Source organism: Pseudophryne corroboree, chromosome 7 (genome assembly GCF_028390025.1).
Source record: "Pseudophryne corroboree isolate aPseCor3 chromosome 7, aPseCor3.hap2, whole genome shotgun sequence".
NCBI lineage: Eukaryota > Metazoa > Chordata > Amphibia > Anura > Myobatrachidae > Pseudophryne > Pseudophryne corroboree.
Window position 1 is genome coordinate 320,012,801 of NC_086450.1, and position 17,117 is coordinate 320,029,917.

Here is a 17,117-nt window from a genome sequence, read left to right on the forward strand (position 1 = left end):
ATACTCCGGTTCGGGTCTTTTGCTGTGCAGTGGTTACAGGCTCTGTGCACGGCAGGGGATCCGGTGCTGGTTTTTGTGCTCAGTCTGTGATGTCTGAGTGGGGCGTGGACAGCACCTGCTTTATAAGGCCTCTTCTCAGGTTAAGCAGATGCTGCTGAATCTTTGTTGGTTAGTCAGTTCCTGAAAGTTAGCCAGTACTGTGTAGCTTTGTATTTGTTGTTGCTTACTGCAAATAGGCCTGGGGATTTGGTACTACACTCTGCCAATCCAGACCTAGCAGTAAGACTGGAGTCAGTCGTTTAGCTTGCTGGGGTTCTTTTGCTACTCTGTGAACTTAGCAAGTTTGCGGCTGTATTCTAAGACTTGCCTGCCTAAATCCTGTCTCACTGTGCAAGGTGTCAGGTGTCAGTTTAGTGGCAGTAAGCTGAACCTGTGCACTGCAAGTGAGAATTAGGATTGTGGAGACTCTCCTTGTGTCTATCATTCCATCTCTGACCAAGGAGTTTACTGCCACACCCGTTGGTAACCCTTTAGGGTTTTGCTGTTGCCCTTAGCAACAGCATTTCGGGTTCTCTACGTATTAAAACACAACATCTTGCTTTTCCCATCTGAGCATTACTAATACTAGGGAGACACCCAGTTCCTTAGCCTCTGGGCTTCTCTGTTCACTTTGTGTGTATTTTGTTACCCTATCACCTTCTGTGTACGTAATGTCATATTCCCCAGTCTGTCTGTGAGTTCATTTGTTTTGCATACCTATCCGTTCAGACACCAGTACATTCCTGCAGGCACTGGTGTGCATAACAGTTCAAACACCAGTACATTCCTGCAGGCACTGGAGTGCATAACAGTTCTGACACCAGTACATTCCTGCAGGCACTGGTGTGCATAACATATTCAGCAGCCTAATACTCCTGTTGAAATTTTGTGGGAATATGGAGCATACCCCTCAAAATAAGTTGCAACAGGTGGTCGATCAGGTGCAGGTCCTGACTCGACAATTTAATGATTTGTCCATTAAAATGCACACCTCCCAGGCCGCTGGCGGAGCTCCCGCAGCAGCAGCACCTTCAGGGGTTAAGGAGCCGAAAGTAAATCTCCCGGATCGTTTTTCTGGAGATCGCTCGCAGTTCTTTTGTTTCAAGGAGAGCTGCAAGCTATACTTCCGGCTTAGGCCTCAGTCTTCTGGGTCGGAGATTCAGCGGGTGGGCATAGTGATTTCCTTGCTACAAGGAGACCCACAGGTCTGGGCATATGGGTTGCAGCCTGACTGTCCGTCGCTTAAAAGTGTTGATGCTTTTTTTACGGCACTGGGCATGTTGTATGATGACCCTGACAAGACGGCCTCAGCCGAGGCTCAGATTTCGATCCTTAAGCAAGGGCGAAGGCCAGTTGAGGTTTACTGTACGGAGTTTCGGAGGTTGGCCCATGATACCCAGTGGAATGACCCAGCCCTGAGACACCAGTACCGAAGAGGTCTTTCTAACCAGATAAAGGACCAACTGGTACAATATCCCTTGCCTGATAGCTTGGATCAGCTCATGCAGTTATCCATCCGGGTGGATAGACGGCTGAGAGAGCGTAGGCTTGAAAGGGAGACTGAGGTTTCCTTCTTTCCCAAGGGAACCTCAGACTCTGAGGAATTTTCCGAGGAGCCTATGCAGATTGGGGCTACCCGCCTCTCCTCGCGTGAGAAGACGCGGAGGAGACAGCAGGGGTTGTGTTTGTACTGTGGGAATAAAGGTCATGTGGTAGTATCATGCCCAGAAAAGCCGGAAAACTTCAGGGCCTGAGGGTGATGGGAAATATCCTGTCAGGCCAGAAGTCAGAATTTCCCAAGAAGACTTTTATCATTCCGGTGACCTTGAAGATCCTCGGTCAAACTGTCAAGACTGAGGCCTTTGTTGACAGTGGGGCCGACGGGGTTTTTATGGACCGCCAATTCGCCCTGAAACACTCTGTTCCCTTAGTACCCTTGGCATCGGAAATTGAGATTTGTGGGTTAAACGGGGAACCATTATCCCAAGGTAAAATTACCTCTTGCACTAGCCAGATTTCTTTGTTTATTGGAGCCACACACTCTGAAAAATTGTCCTTTTATGTGACTGTCTGTACTTTTGCCCCATTGGTGTTGGGGTTACCCTGGTTAAGGGCCCACAATCCTCAATTTGACTGGGTCTCTGGGGAGATTCTTAGTTGGGGTACTGATTGTTTCAGGAGTTGCTTGAGCCTTCCAGTCAGGCTCTCGCAGCTAAGTTTGCCAGGATTGCCAGGGTGTTATGCAGATTTTGCGGACGTGTTCTCCAAAAAAGTTGCAGAGGTACTACCTCCCCATCGCCCCTATGACTGTGCCATTGATTTGTTGCCAAATACTAAGCTTCCCAAGAGCAGGTTGTACTCCCTGTCACGTCCTGAGACTCAGGCTATGGCAGAGTACATTCAGGAGAACTTGGCTAAGGGATTTATCAGACCTTCACAGTCTCCAGTTGGGTCGGGGTTCTTCTTCGTGGGTAAAAAGGACGGTTCGTTGCGACCCTGCATCGACTTCAGGGAATTGAACCGTATCACGATTAAAATCTCATACCCACTGCCTCTCATTTCGGTCTTGTTTGACCAGCTTCGTACTGCCACCATTTTTTCTAAGATTGACCTACGCGGTGCGTACAACCTAATCCGAATAAGAGAGGGGGATGAATGGAAGACTGCCTTTAATACCCACTCAGGGCATTATGAATATTTGGTGATGCCTTTTGGGCTCTGTAATGCCCCGGCAGTCTTCCAGGATTTCATGAATGATGTGCTCAGGGAATATTTGGATAGATTCTTAGTTGTATACTTAGATGACATCCTAATCTTCTCCCATTCCCTGGAGGAACATCGGAAGCATGTACGCTTAGTCCTCCAGAAACTCAGAGACCACCGGCTTGGGGCGAAGCTGGAGAAGTGCGAATTTGAAGTTCAGCAAATCGCATTTCTAGGATATATTATCTCCCCAGAAGGTTTCCAAATGGAGGGTTCCAAGGTACAGGCAGTCCTGGATTGGGTGCAGCCCACTAGTTTGAAGGCGCTTCAGCGTTTCCTGGGCTTTGCAAATTTTTATAGACGATTTATCGCTGGATTTTCGTCTATAGTGGCGCCCTTGGTGGCACTCACTAAGAAAGGGGCGGATGTTGCTCACTGGTCTTGTGAGGCTAAAGCGGCTTTTGCCCGTCTCAAAAGGGCATTTGTATCGGCCAAGGTGCTGCGACACCCAGATCCAGAGCGTCCTTTTGTGGTGGAGGTGGATGCCTCTGAGATGGGTATTGGGGCAGTGCTTTCTCAGATGGGAGTGTCTGATAATCGCCTTCATCCCTGTGCTTACTTTTCCCGTAAATTTTCGCCTGCAGAGATGAATTATGACGTGGGTAACCGGGAATTGTTGGCTATTAAGGATGCACTCGAGGAGTGGAGACACTGGCTTGAGGGGGCTAAGTTTGTGGTCTCAATTCTCACCGACCATAAGAATCTGGCATATTTAGAGTCAGCGAAGCGTCTCAATGCCAGGCAGGCACGATGGGCTTTGTTTTTTGCTCGCTTTAATTTTTTGATAACATATCGCCCTGGGTCAAAAAACATCAAGGCTGATGCGCTCTCGCAGAGTTTTGCTCCAATCCAGGAGACCACCGAGGAGCCGTTGCCCATTGTGTCCCCATCATGTATTAAAGTGGGCATTACCCAGGACCTCTTATCATTAGTCCTTAGAGCACAGGAGCAGGCTCCTCCAGACCTTCCGGTAGGTCTTTTGTTTGTGCCTCCTAGGTTAAGACAGCGAGTGTTCCTGGAATTCCATGCCAAGAAGTCGGCAGGTCACCCGGGTATTGCCAGAACTCGGGAGTTGCTATCTAGGGCGGTGTCGTGGCCCTCGGTGGCTAAGGATGTGGATCAGTGGGTTCGGGCATGTGACATCTGTGCCCGAAATAAGACTCCTAGAGGGGTTCCTGTTGGCCCATTACATCCACTCTCTATCCCATCTAAGCCATGGACCCACATTTCAATGGATTTTGTGGTGGACTTGCCCAAATCCTCGGGGATGACAGCCATCTGGGTTGTCGTTGACAGGTTTTCGAAGATGGCACACTTCGTTCCACTGGTTGGGCTGCCATCGGCCAGACGCCTGTCTGAATTATTTATGCTGCATGTTGTGCGTCTCCACGGGTTGCCACTTGATGTGGTCTCTGACCGCGGATCCCAGTTTGTGGCCAAATTCTGGAGGGCATTTTGTTCCGATCTCCAGATTTCTGTCAGCTTGTCGTCAGGCTACCATCTGCAGTCTAATGGGCAGACTGAAAGGGTGAACCAGTCCTTGGAGCAGTTCCTCAGGTGTTATGTCTCCAAGTGTCAGACTGACTGGGTTGCTCATCTGTCCATGGCGCAGTTTGCCTATAACAACGCGGCTCACTCTGCTACAGGGATCTCTCCCTTCCTTTGTGTGTATGGGCATCATCCTAAGGCCAATTCTTTTGACCCCCTGGACTCCACGCCTGGTGGTTCCTCTGTGGTTTCGGTCCTTAGAGGTATTTGGCGGAAAGTGAAGAAAGCCCTTGTGTCTGTGTCATTAGTGACCAAAAGGGTTTTTGATAAGCGGAAAAGACCCTGCAGCTTCAAATTAGGAGACTTCGTCTGGTTGTCTACCAAGAATTTGAAGTTGAGACAGCCATCTCATAAGTTAGGCCCCCGGTTCATCGGCCCTTATAAGATCACCAGGGTTATCAATCCGGTAGCATTTCAGTTAGATCTGCCCCGTTCTTTGGGTATCAATAAAACATTTCATTGTTCCCTTTTAAAACGGGCGATTAGTAATCCTTCTTCCAGTGGAAGACCTTCCCCTATTCTGATACGTGGCCAGAGGGAGTTTGTTGTTGAAAGGATTCTTGACTCCAAGATGGTTCGGGGTCGGCTGTCATTTTTGGTGCACTGGAAGGGGTATGGCCCGGAGGAGCGGTCGTGGGTGCGCAGTTGTGATCTTCATGCCCCCAGACTGATACGCTCTTTCTTCTCGCAGTTCCCCGATAAACCCAGTGGTAGGGGTTCTTTGACCCCTCGTCAGAGGGGGGGTACTGTTAGGGTCTCCTGCCCTGTGCTGCCACGTCGTCATGGCAACCGGGAGACAAGTGCTAGCGGAGTAACCTGAGCGCAGCTGATACTCCGGTTCGGGTCTTTTGCTGTGCAGTGGTTACAGGCTCTGTGCACGGCAGGGGATCCGGTGCTGGTTTTTGTGCTCACAGTCTGTGAGGTCTGAGTGGGGCGTGGACAGCACCTGCTTTATAAGGCCTCTTCTCAGGTTAAGCAGATGCTGCTGAATCTTTGTTGGTTAGTCAGTTCCTGAAAGTTAGCCAGTACTGTGTAGCTTTGTATTTGTTGTTGCTTACTGCAAATAGGCCTGGGGATTTGGTACAACACTCTGCCAATCCAGACCTAGCAGTAAGACTGGAGTCAGTCGTTTAGCTTGCTGGGGTTCTTTTGCTACTCTGTGAACTTAGCAAGTTTGCGGCTGTATTCTAAGACTTGCCTGCCTAAATCCTGTCTCACTGTGCAAGGTGTCAGGTGTCAGTTTAGTGGCAGTAAGCTGAACCTGTGCACTGCAAGTGAGAATTAGGATTGTGGAGACTCTCCTTGTGTCTATCATTCCATCTCTGACCAAGGAGTTTACTGCCACACCCGTTGGTAACCCTTTAGGGTTTTGCTGTTGCCCTTAGCAACAGCATTTCGGGTTCTCTACGTATTAAAACACAACATCTTGCTTTTCCCATCTGAGCATTACTAATACTAGGGAGACACCCAGTTCCTTAGCCTCTGGGCTTCTCTGTTCACTTTGTGTGTATTTTGTTACCCTATCACCTTCTGTGTACGTAATGTCATATTCCCCAGTCTGTCTGTGAGTTCATTTGTTTTGCATACCTATCCGTTCAGACACCAGTACATTCCTGCAGGCACTGGTGTGCATAACAGTTCAAACACCAGTACATTCCTGCAGGCACTGGAGTGCATAACAGTTCTGACACCAGTACATTCCTGCAGGCACTGGTGTGCATAACAATTTCAGCCCCTACAACTGGGGCTTCCGCCTGTCAGCCTAGACCCTCAGTTGTGACATCATGTCATCGGTCCCAAGCTGTCCAGAATTGGTATAAGGAGCATTCTGGAGAGTTCTGAGGAATGGTATGGCCACCACATTCGGCCAACATGAACCTTTTGAGTATATATATGACACATGGTGGAGAGGTTCCTTCGCATCCAAGATCCTGCACCTACAAATATCAGGGAGCTGTGGAAAGCTATATGGAAACGGGGCCTGGACTGCACACCCTAGCTTATTTTAATGGGATGTGCTACCTTGAAATACTACAACATAGGAACAAAGGGTGCAAGTGCACCATACACCATTAAAATTATTATAACCATAATATAATATTTGAGGTTCTTGGCATATATTGGCCAGTATATGAGTCTGCCCACCTACGTCACGGTGACCTCATCGGACAGGTCCCTAACACTATAGGGGTTCACCTCTGGGACGCAGAGCACCCCCAGACCACCCCAGCCACACCACCGCAGGGCACCACACAGAAAAAGGATAGGAGTGAAAGATCAGTGTTAAGCAAATGAAAGAGGCTGCTGAATGTAAAAGAAGAAAAAAAGTGGACAGCAGTAATGTGTCAGAGTGTTAGAATGTGAAGATTAGCTGAGCAGTGTTATAAGTGTAAAAGATATGTGAAAAATGCTACATAAATATAAAACAAACACAATGTGATATAAGTGTTAAAAGTAAATGTAAGGTGGTGATGCCCAAAGGTGGCTCAGCCAGAGCAATATAGGGAGCTCCACGCCCCAAACGCTCACCCCCAAACTGACTTTGGATATAATCAAAAGGATCATACCTATGTCTTTTGTGCAGTCAGAATGTGCTGGTTCCCTGTTTAAAAGCCTGAGAGGCAGTGGGTGGGGTGCTAATCCAGAGATGAGGGCTGTCCCAATCCCTCAGGTGTGTATACACACACATAATATAGACTATATGGAAACGGGGCCTGGACTGCACACCCTAGTTTATTATAAAGGGATGTGCTATCTTGCTGGGACTAAGTACTGCAATACTACAACATAGGAACAAAGGGTGCAGGTGCACCATACACCATTAAAATTATTATAACCATAATATACTATTTGAGGTTCTTGGCATATATTGGCCAGTATATGAGCCTGCCCACCTACTTCACAGTGACCTGTGAAAAGCTATCCAGATGCCATGGGTTAACACCTCAACAGAGGTCTTCCAATCACTGGAATAGATGCAACATTGAGTTGCTGCGGTTCACCTGGCTAGCGAGGGTCTTACACAGTACTAGGCATCTATTACTTTTGGCACTACACTGTATCTAATATATTGATCCACCTAACAATACACTGTTAATAAAAAAAAACTATGCCCAAAAAGTGTATTAATATAATAGATAATAGAGCTCCTGCATTCTTCAAAGGTTATCCTAATAGAGATCTGCAGTAGCAAGAAAGAGGGCTGGCCTGGCAATACTGTGACATTCACTGGCTCATTATGCACTGTCTTCAATGAACATCCATAACAGATCCCATATGATTTACCTAGCACCATTAATATTTTTGAGCTCTCCGTCAATGTATCAATTCTATTATAATAGCTGAAGTCACTGCTTACTGTTCTGACAACCCCTAATGTCACACACCATATACTGCCACGATCACGTATACAACATCTTGAAATATATAACTTTTTACATAGAAATCTTGTCATCATTACGCTTTGACTTTTGCAGTTCTACATGAACTGGATTACACTACCCACTTCGGTCCGCAAATATCAGAGAGGCAAAATCACAAAATGAGCTACACAAAAGTATAACTGAACAATCACAATAGGAAAATAAACATAAGTGTGAAAGATGAGATGGACAAGGATGTTGTGTAAATGACCTACTGTATGTCATGAAGGGTAAAAGAAAACAAAACTATCCATGCACTTTAATGTAACAAGATAGAGGGGAGGGAAAGGTAAGTAGAAGGAGAAAAGGGGAGGAGGGTGTGTGTGTGTGTGTGTGTGTGTGTGTGTGTGTGTGTGTGTGTGTGTGTGTGTGTGTGTGGGAGGGGGGGGGGAGGGGTAGAAGGAGAGGGACTAATACGGGTCTCCAGTACATAGTAGTGGAAAAGAGAGAAAATGCTTTTCAAAGAAAATGGTAATAGAGAGAAACCCTAAAACAATTAAAGCAGGAGTACCAAAATCCAGAGGGAAGGGCTCCGTGGGGTGCAATTATAGACAAAGCAATCACACCAATCCTGGAAGATTTTATGAGAGGTACTATGGAAATAAGCAGAGATTTTCTCCATGGATGCCAAGTGCCAAATTTTATTCAGGAGCTGCTGGCGGGAAGGAGCATCTGGGCATTTCCAATGTCATCTAGCTGCAATTAAGATTTGCATAGAGAGCTTGTCAGCATATCTATCCAATCTTTCAAGTGGGCAACCAAGGAGAAAAGAGCAAGGTGATTTGTATATTGGTATTTTAAGAACTTCAGAAAGGAGATACGTAACCCCATCCCAATATTAGGCCATCTTTAGGCATGACTACCAGATATGCAAGAAAGAACCTACACCGCCACATCCCTTCCAACACTGATCTGAAGAGTCGTACACTCTCTGTAACTGAGTGTGTACTAGATACCACCTAGAAAAGATTTTGTATGCATTCTCATTAGTAAGAAGGAGATAGTAGACCTAGAAACCCTTTCTCTCACCAAGGACCAAGTGTCTTCATCTGGTGGACTGTCCAAGTCTTTCTCCCACTGAAGTTCACGAGATTGGTGTGATGAGCTACTTAGTATGGAGCAAAAGGTTAAAGAGAACGGAGATAAGTTCCTTCAGGAGAGGGTTGGTGAGGCATAAAAACTCAAGAGGAGTCAAAGGTTTATTAATGGAGTAAGGGGGAAAGCGTTGTACTTGAAGATAAGAAAAAGGACTAATAGTGGGTATCCCACTGTTCTGCAAAGAACCCAGAGGGGTGCAGCGGCCAGATTTGAGGAGATCACACATCACCCTTACATCTCCCTCAATCCACAGGGAAAAGCGAGTCTGAAAGAAACCTTGGGAAAGAGCTGAATTTTGTCAGATGGGGATGATGGGGGATGAATGTAATTTTATGTTACATCTTTGTTTTTACCAACACAGAAATGGATTAAGGCCGTTAAGCAAATTAGTTATCTTTGTACAGATATTATAATCACAGATCAGAATTTGAGATTTATATAAATGTACGATGTGCATACAAAGGTTTACTATATAGAAATTACAGAAGGTTTAATACAATAATACCCCTTTCACATCGCACAAATAACCCAGTATCGACCCGGTATATTGCAGAGTCGCCACGGGTCACTGTGTGATGTGAAAGGGCCAATGGAGAATTCCCGGGTCACCGGACCCAGTAATTCAACCTGGGTTATAAAACGGGTTATTCCCGGGTTGAATACCGAGTCAGTGGCAGTGTGAATGGGTTGCCGGGTTGATGCGAACCGGGACCCGTTCACTACATAGTGAGAGGTGGCGCGGAGATGAGCTCATCTCCCAGTGCCACCCCCAATGATGACTCCGCCCCCTGCCGCTATGGCAACACAGAATATTGCCGGGTCGGGAAGCCAAATCTTAGGGTCCAATGCCGAATCCCACCCGGGAAGGACCCGTTTCCAATTCCCGGGTGAGATCCGGCACTGGAGATGTGAAAGGGGCTTTAGTTGAATGATTGGAGAAAAACTGTTCATGTAATAATGTAAATAATGTATGAAACTGTTATACCTGTACATCAATGAATCAAACATACCATTTTAAATGTTTAATATGTAATTGTAAGTATTAGGTCTGTTATATAAAGGCCATTAGTTTCCAGTAGCACATACATGTAACATACCCGGATTTCCATGTTATCTTCCATCAGCATTTTTTTGAGTGTTTCCAGATTATGTGTGATCTTGTAGCTAAGAGACACGCCTTCTAGCTTCTGCATAAAGCTCACCTCTTCTGTAATCTGCCATTACATTGAGTAAACAGGACAGAAGGACTTTGAGGGCATGGAAACATGCAATTATAATGAATATAAACCTAAGTGACTACCCATGTCTATTACTGAGATTAATTACATACTGTACTTGAAGTAACCAAAGTGTTATACTAATAAATCTATTATGCATTATACCACTTACATTACTAAATACATTTTACTATGGCATATCAAGGAAAATTTGATGGCATTTGAGTCTTCTAACTGTCCACATTTCTCACATTACAGCAAGTTTGCTATGTGACGTTTTGCAAAACCTTTTGGTCGTTTTCTAGGACTGGTGAAGTAGGAATTGTGGACTGTACATCACACTGAGAAAGGCAGGGCACAACTGGCAGTACATTACACTGTATGTATTATTCACCAATATTAGCCAGTTCATATTACCCCAAAATGATCCATACCACTACTGTCAACTTATGATCATGTTTTCGTAGCAAATTAATTCATTGATGAACACACAATGTATTTTTATGCATTACAGTTAAACAATATATATGATAGACCTGTTTGCTGTCCAATCCCAGCCGAATTGTCCTTCTATACAGATCACTGCTTTTTTCTATTGTCACATCCACCATTGTCCTTATAGGTATACCAAGATTTATTGCAGGCTGAACATTATGAGTGAGAACTGCATCCAATTCTTGTTTTTTCTGTGTAAGGAAATAGAACAAGATATGTTTCAGAATGACATGGGGTCTTTTAAAAGTTGTATTATTCCTTGGTGACTTCTAATATTCTTATCATCTATGGAGAGTTGTAGATTACTTTATATCCTGTAGTCTTTGCAGCTGCTACTTTCACAAATATATTCTGCACTGCAGCGCCCTCTACAGGCATGAGCACATGAATTACTAACTATGGCCCTCATTCCGAGTTGTTCGCTCGGTATTTTTCATCGCATCGCAGTGAAAATCCGCTTAGTACGCATGCGCAATGTTCGCACTGCGACTGCGCCAAGTAACTTTACTATGATGAAAGTATTTTTACTCACGGCTTTTTCTTCGCTCCGGCGATCGTAATGTGATTGACAGGAAATGGGTGTTACTGGGCGGAAACACGGCGTTTCAGGGGCGTGTGGCTGAAAACGCTACCGTTTCCGGAAAAAACGCAGGAGTGGCCGGGGAAACGGTGGGAGTGCCTGGGCGAACGCTGGGTGTGTTTGTGACGTCAACCAGGAACGACAAGCACTGAAATGATCGCACAGGCAGAGTAAGTCTGGAGCTACTCTGAAACTGCTAAGTAGTTAGTAATCGCAATATTGCGAATACATCGTTCGCAATTTTAAGAAGCTAAGATTCACTCCCAGTAGGCGGCGGCTTAGCGTGTGTAACTCTGCTAAATTCGCCTTGCGACCGATCAACTCGGAATGAGGGCCTATATTATTCCAAGAAGAATGAAGAAATTTGCTTATAATTATCTACCTTGAATTGGTAAGATTTTCTCAGTAAAAATAATTTAATGTCAAAATATTTCCACATAAATACCACTGTGTTAAAAAAAAAAAAAAAATTCTTCCCATTCAATTTCTAGAAAAAGAACCCTTACATGTCAGAAAATGAAATTAAGTTTACATGTTAAATGATATACAACAGCTGGTATTAGGACTGTTATGAAGCTAGCATGCAGAACATCAGACCACTTGGTTGGGTATACACATGCGTGTTTGTACTAAAGGCACACAGACATGGAGACTTAATAATTTACACACATATATATATATATATATATATACGTTATGGTAAGAACTTACCGTTGAGAACGGTATTGCTCCTAAGTCCACAGAATCCACTGGATAACATTGGGATATGATGACGCGACAGCGGATTTGTACCAATCGGTCAAAGCTTTCGGCCTTCTAGCATGCAACGGGCCCGTCCATATATCCCCACCTCCTGGCTTAGGCAAATCAGTTGCTTTTCCAAAGCTCAAGGCAGGAGCATCATAGAGAGCCCTAATCAGGCGAGAGGAACACACATGCACACCCTTCCATACAAGAAGGAAGAGGTTAGTGAGTAAAAGGATCCTCAAATCAGGTGCGTTAGGGTGGGATCCCTGTGGATCCTGGTGGACTTATGAGAAATACCGTTATCAACGGTATGTTCTTACCATAACGTATATTTCTCCGGAAGGGTCCACAGGTTATCCACAGGATAACGTTGGGATGTCCCAAAGCAATTTAGTGGTGGGGACTCTCCTGATTGGACAGGAGAATCCTTTGCCCGAATCCAGCGTCCTGAGAGGAAAAGGGTATCAAAGGCATAATGTCTAATGAATGTGTTAATGGAAGACCAGGTGGCTGCCATACTTATCTGTTCTGTTGAAGCACCACGTTGTGCTCCCCATGATGGACCTACTTTACGAGTAGAGTGAGCAGAGACATTAGCCAGAACAGGGAGATAAGCTTGAGAATATGCTTTTGAAATAGTCATCCGTAGTCACCTTGCCAGTGTCTGCTTATCAGCAGGCCGTTCTCTCTTGTGAAATCCATAGAGGACAAAGAGAGAATCTCTCTTTCTGATGGCACTGGTACGATCTACATAGATCCTTAAGGCATGGACTACGTCCAACGATGCATCTCCCGCAGAAAGGTCCGGCCTCTGGAAAGCCGGGACTACAATTTCTTCATTAAGGTGGAATTTAGACACCACCTTAGGAAGCTACCCAGATTTAGTTTTGAGAACTGCTCTATCTGGATAAAAATTCAGATATGGAGGACGACATAATAATGCCCCTAAATCTGAAACTCTTCTAGCTGAAGCCATGGCCAGTAGAAAGAGAACTTTAGCTGTCAACCATTTAAGATCCACTCTTAAGTGGTTCAAACTGGGCAGCCTGAAGGGCCTTTAGGACTAAACTTAAATCCCAAGGCACTGCAGGAGGAACAAAAGGAAGTTGAATGCGCAGCATTCCCTGGAAAAAAGTGCGCACATCCTGTAGATTTTCTTTTGGAACCATACAGTCAATGCTGACACTTGTACTCTCAATTAAGCCACCCTTAAACCTTTATACATTCCTGCCTGAAGGAATGCTAAGGCCCTGGAAACTCTGAAAGACTCAGGGTCAAATTTCTGTTCACTGCACCACTGAATATAGGCTTGCCATATTCGGTGATAAATGCAAGCTAAGGAAGGTTTCCTTGCTCTGAACATTGTTTAAATTACCTGTTGTGAGAATCCTCTTTACTTCAGGATGGAAGTCTCAAGAGACACGCCATCAAAGACAGTCGATCCAGGTGTCTGTGATAACAAGGACTTTGAGACAGTAGATCTGGACGTTGAGGGAGTAGGAATGGAGCATCCATCGACATCCTCTGCAGATCTGTGTACCAATGTCTTCTGGGCCAAGCCGAAGCTATTAGTATCATGGCACTCCTTCCTTGTTTTACCTTTCTCATCACCCTGGGTAATAGGGCAATAGGCCAGATGAAAGTCCCATCTCACTGACAGGGCATCCACAAAGATTGCTTTGGGATCCTTTGTTCTTGACCCGTATTTGGGAACTTTGTTGTTCTGATGGGAAGCCATGAGAGCTATCTCCGGCAACCCCCACTTGTCGACCAGGGTCTGGAAGACCTCGAAGTGTAGAGCCCATTCGTTTGCATGAATGGCGTGTCGACTGAGAAAATCCGCTTCCCCATTTAGGACTCCCGGAATGAACACTGTGGACAAGTCTGGATGATGACGTTCTGCCCACCTTAACGCGTGACTTACTTCCTTCATTGCTTTCTGGCTGCAAGTTCCTCCCTGATGGTTGAGGTACGCTACTGCCGTCGTATTGTCCGAGCGGATATGAACTGGTTTCCCCTGAAGGATGTCCTCTGCCTGAATCAGTGCCATGTAGATGGCCCGGAGTTCCAATATATTTATTGGCAGGCAACTTTCTTCCTTGGTCCACTGCCCCTGGAAACAAATCCTTCCTGACACCGCTCCCCAGCCCTGAAGGCTGGCATCCGTTGTCAGAATTTCCCAATCTGATATCCAAAAGGGTCTCGCTTTGTCCAGATGGGATGTCTGTAGCCACCAGGCTAATGACCTCCTTACTTCTAGAGTAAGGACCATAGTCTGCGTTTTTATTGTCTGATGAAAACCATTCCATTTGGTAAGGATCAGATGTTGCAGAGGCCTCGAATGGAACTGAGCATACTCTACCATGTCGAATGTTGACACCATCAATCCAATAACTCGCATTTCTGCGTGAATGGATACCTTTCGACTGTGTAACAAGTCCTGAATCCTTGACTATACTTTGGCTATTATGTGCAGAGGTAAAGTTAATCTCTGAAGGCTCAAATACAATACAGCCCCCAAGTGAGTCATCCGCTTTGACAGAACCAGAGATGATTTTGCCCAATTTATGAGCCAACCATGCTTCTGCAGACACGCTATTGTCTGTTGCAGATGACACAGAAGTAATTCCTGAGACTGTGCCAGGATTAAAAGATCATCGAGGTATGGAAAAATTCTTATCCCCTGCTGGCGGAGATAAGCTGCCATTACCATCATAATCTTGGTAAATACTCTGGGGGCTGTGGCAAATCCAGATGGAAGGGCCTGGAACTGAAAATGCTGTTGGAGGATAGCGAACCTGAGATAGCACTGATGGGACAGGGCTATAAGAACATGTAGGTAAGCATCCTGGATATCCAGAGATACCATAAAATCCCCTGGCTCCATAGCCAAAATGATGGAACGGAAAGTCTCAATATGAAACCGAGGCACCCAAATGTACTTGTACAGCACTTTTAGATTGAATATGGGCCGGAACGACCCATTTGGCTTCTGGACTAGAAAATGAAATAGGTTGGAGTAAAAACACTGTCCTCATTGTGTAGTAGGAACTGGAATGATTTCTCCTGACTGAAGCAATTTCTGAACTGCCTCTTGCAAAGCCCTGGCCTTCGTCTCTACTAAGTAAAAAAAAAACTTTAAAGAAGGTGTATCTTGAATGCAAATACACAACCGAGAGATACTGGTTCTTGCTCCCAGGCATCTGTGGTAGACAGCTGCCAGATCTGTGCAATTTGAAGAAGTTGGCCTCCCACCCTGGGATCCCCCAGGTGGAGGCCTGCACCATCACTCCGATGGCTTGTCTTCTGTTTTAGAAGCCGGTCCTCTGGTAGCCCAATGCTTTTTATTCTTACTAGACTTGTTGTATTGGGACTGTTTGCCATAACTTTTTCCTTTTGCTTTCCCTTGAGACCGAAAGGGCCGAAAAGCTGGAATTTTAGGCTTGAATTTGGATGTGGAAGGAAACTTCACTTTCTTGGAGTCTGCTTCTGATTAAAAAATACTGTTTATTTCTTTACCAAAAAGAATATCTCCAGTAAAAGGTAAAGACTCCAGATTTCCATGTACGTAGCCAAACTGCTCTTCGAGGGGCTACTGCTGAAGCTGATGCCTGAGAGGCAATTGTAACCATATCCAAGGCTGCTTCTTTCAAAAACATTGCAGTCTGTTTGATATGTGCAACATGGGATTTTTGCTCTCTAGATGCCTTTGAAAGGTTCCCTTCCAATGCATCAGCCCAGGCAGCCACTGCTTTTGCCATCCAGGCTGAAGCCATGGCTGGTCTTATGATTGTCCCAGACAGGGAAAAAATGTTTTTTAGAAAACCATCAACTCTCCTATCCATGACATCATTTAATGATGTTGAAGGCAGAGGTAATGTAGATTTTTGTACTAATTGAATGACATGTGTCTCTACTTTGGGGGCCACCTCCCTCTTTAAACAGTCCCCAGCCGGAAGAGTATAATTGGAACTCCATTTCCTTGGAATTCTAAATTTCTTACTGGGCTTAGCCCAAGCCTGTTTCATAATTTCCATCAGCTGTTCTAACCCAGGAAACGCAGTCCTAACTGTTTTGGAACGTTTAAACACAGGTGCCCTGGATTTTAACACAGGCTCTGCTGCTTTTTCTAAGGACAGAATGGCTTTCGTCGCATTAATTAACTCAGATATGTCAACTGAGCCAGTGATCGCAAAAACGCGCTATGGTACATATTTTACCCAAGAATTGATGGTGGGGACTCAAAATTTAAAAAACGCAGGATCCGTCAGGACGCACTCTGACCAGCAGCGCTGTCCTGCGCTGTCAGTCAATTTCTGTCTCCACGGTAGCAGAGGGAGGAACTTGTAAGGGGAGGAGACCATGGAGAGTGTATTCTCCAGCCCCGCCTCCCCTCACCTTCTGCTCCGCGCACACACCGCCCACTCTCCTGCCAGCCCCTACCACTTAGCCTCGCTGGCCCCACCCCCTTCTGTCTGCACCATGTCTGTTTGTATGTGTGCAGCGCCGGCCTGGCAGGTCATTTCCATGGATTACCGAGTAACGGGCAGTGGCGGCTATCAGCGCTCCTCCCGTTGCAGCCCGGCCCGTCCTGAGCACCAGCGGGTCCCAGTGTGAGCAACGTCCGTGCAGTACTCCATGACGTACAGTCAGGGGGATGGAAATAAGAAGGTCTGCTACTATTATGAAGGTAAGGGGAGAGCACAGCGCCGGGTCAGCACCGGCCAGCGGGAGGCGGCACAGCAGGGTAGTCTCAGGCCTCTCCCGTACACCACCGTGCACCCGCTCCTCTGTGAGACCCAGGCTTTGCCTGGCCCGGTCCTGCACTACAAGTGACAGACAGAGGATGCTGGAGGATGTGCTATTGTGCCCGGGCTAAAATCCAGAGGCCGATGTCCTGTAATGCAGGAACGGCCGAGCCTCTGCCTGCCCACAGGTTCCCTCTCTCAGTGTCTTCCTCCAAAGTTTGTGTGCAGGATCCCTGGTGGGGGCTGCACTGTTCATATCATCCTCCTGGTTGCGCGACTTCTGTGAGTGACAATGTGCTCTGTGGTCATGGCCTCCTCCTTGTTCTGTGGCATTAGCTAAAGTTGTCTGAGAGAGCAGAATACTTATTGTGTGACAAATTAAATCCCTACATATTACACTGTGTAACTGCAAACATTGCTTTTGCAGTGTCTTTACCGTAACTATCATTGATGTAAAATA

The 17,117-nt window shown here is 45.9% G+C and overlaps 1 protein-coding gene and 1 long non-coding RNA gene across 2 annotated transcripts in view; one reads left to right on the forward strand and one right to left on the reverse strand.

Annotated features, from left to right (window-relative positions):
* Nucleotides 1-17,117, reverse strand: part of LOC134945174 (uncharacterized) — a 532,944-nt gene that overhangs the window by 331,729 nt on the left and 184,098 nt on the right. The window contains exons 33-34 of the mRNA XM_063934300.1: nt 10,624-10,773; nt 9,968-10,084 (exon numbers count right to left, since the gene is read on the reverse strand). Coding sequence (XP_063790370.1) covers nt 9,968-10,084; nt 10,624-10,773 — 267 coding nt within the window. The remainder of the gene's footprint in view (nt 1-9,967; nt 10,085-10,623; nt 10,774-17,117) is intronic.
* The window catches only part of LOC134945175 (uncharacterized), a 115,829-nt gene that overhangs the window by 25,028 nt on the left and 73,684 nt on the right, over nt 1-17,117 (forward strand). The gene's annotated exons all lie outside the window — the stretch shown is intronic.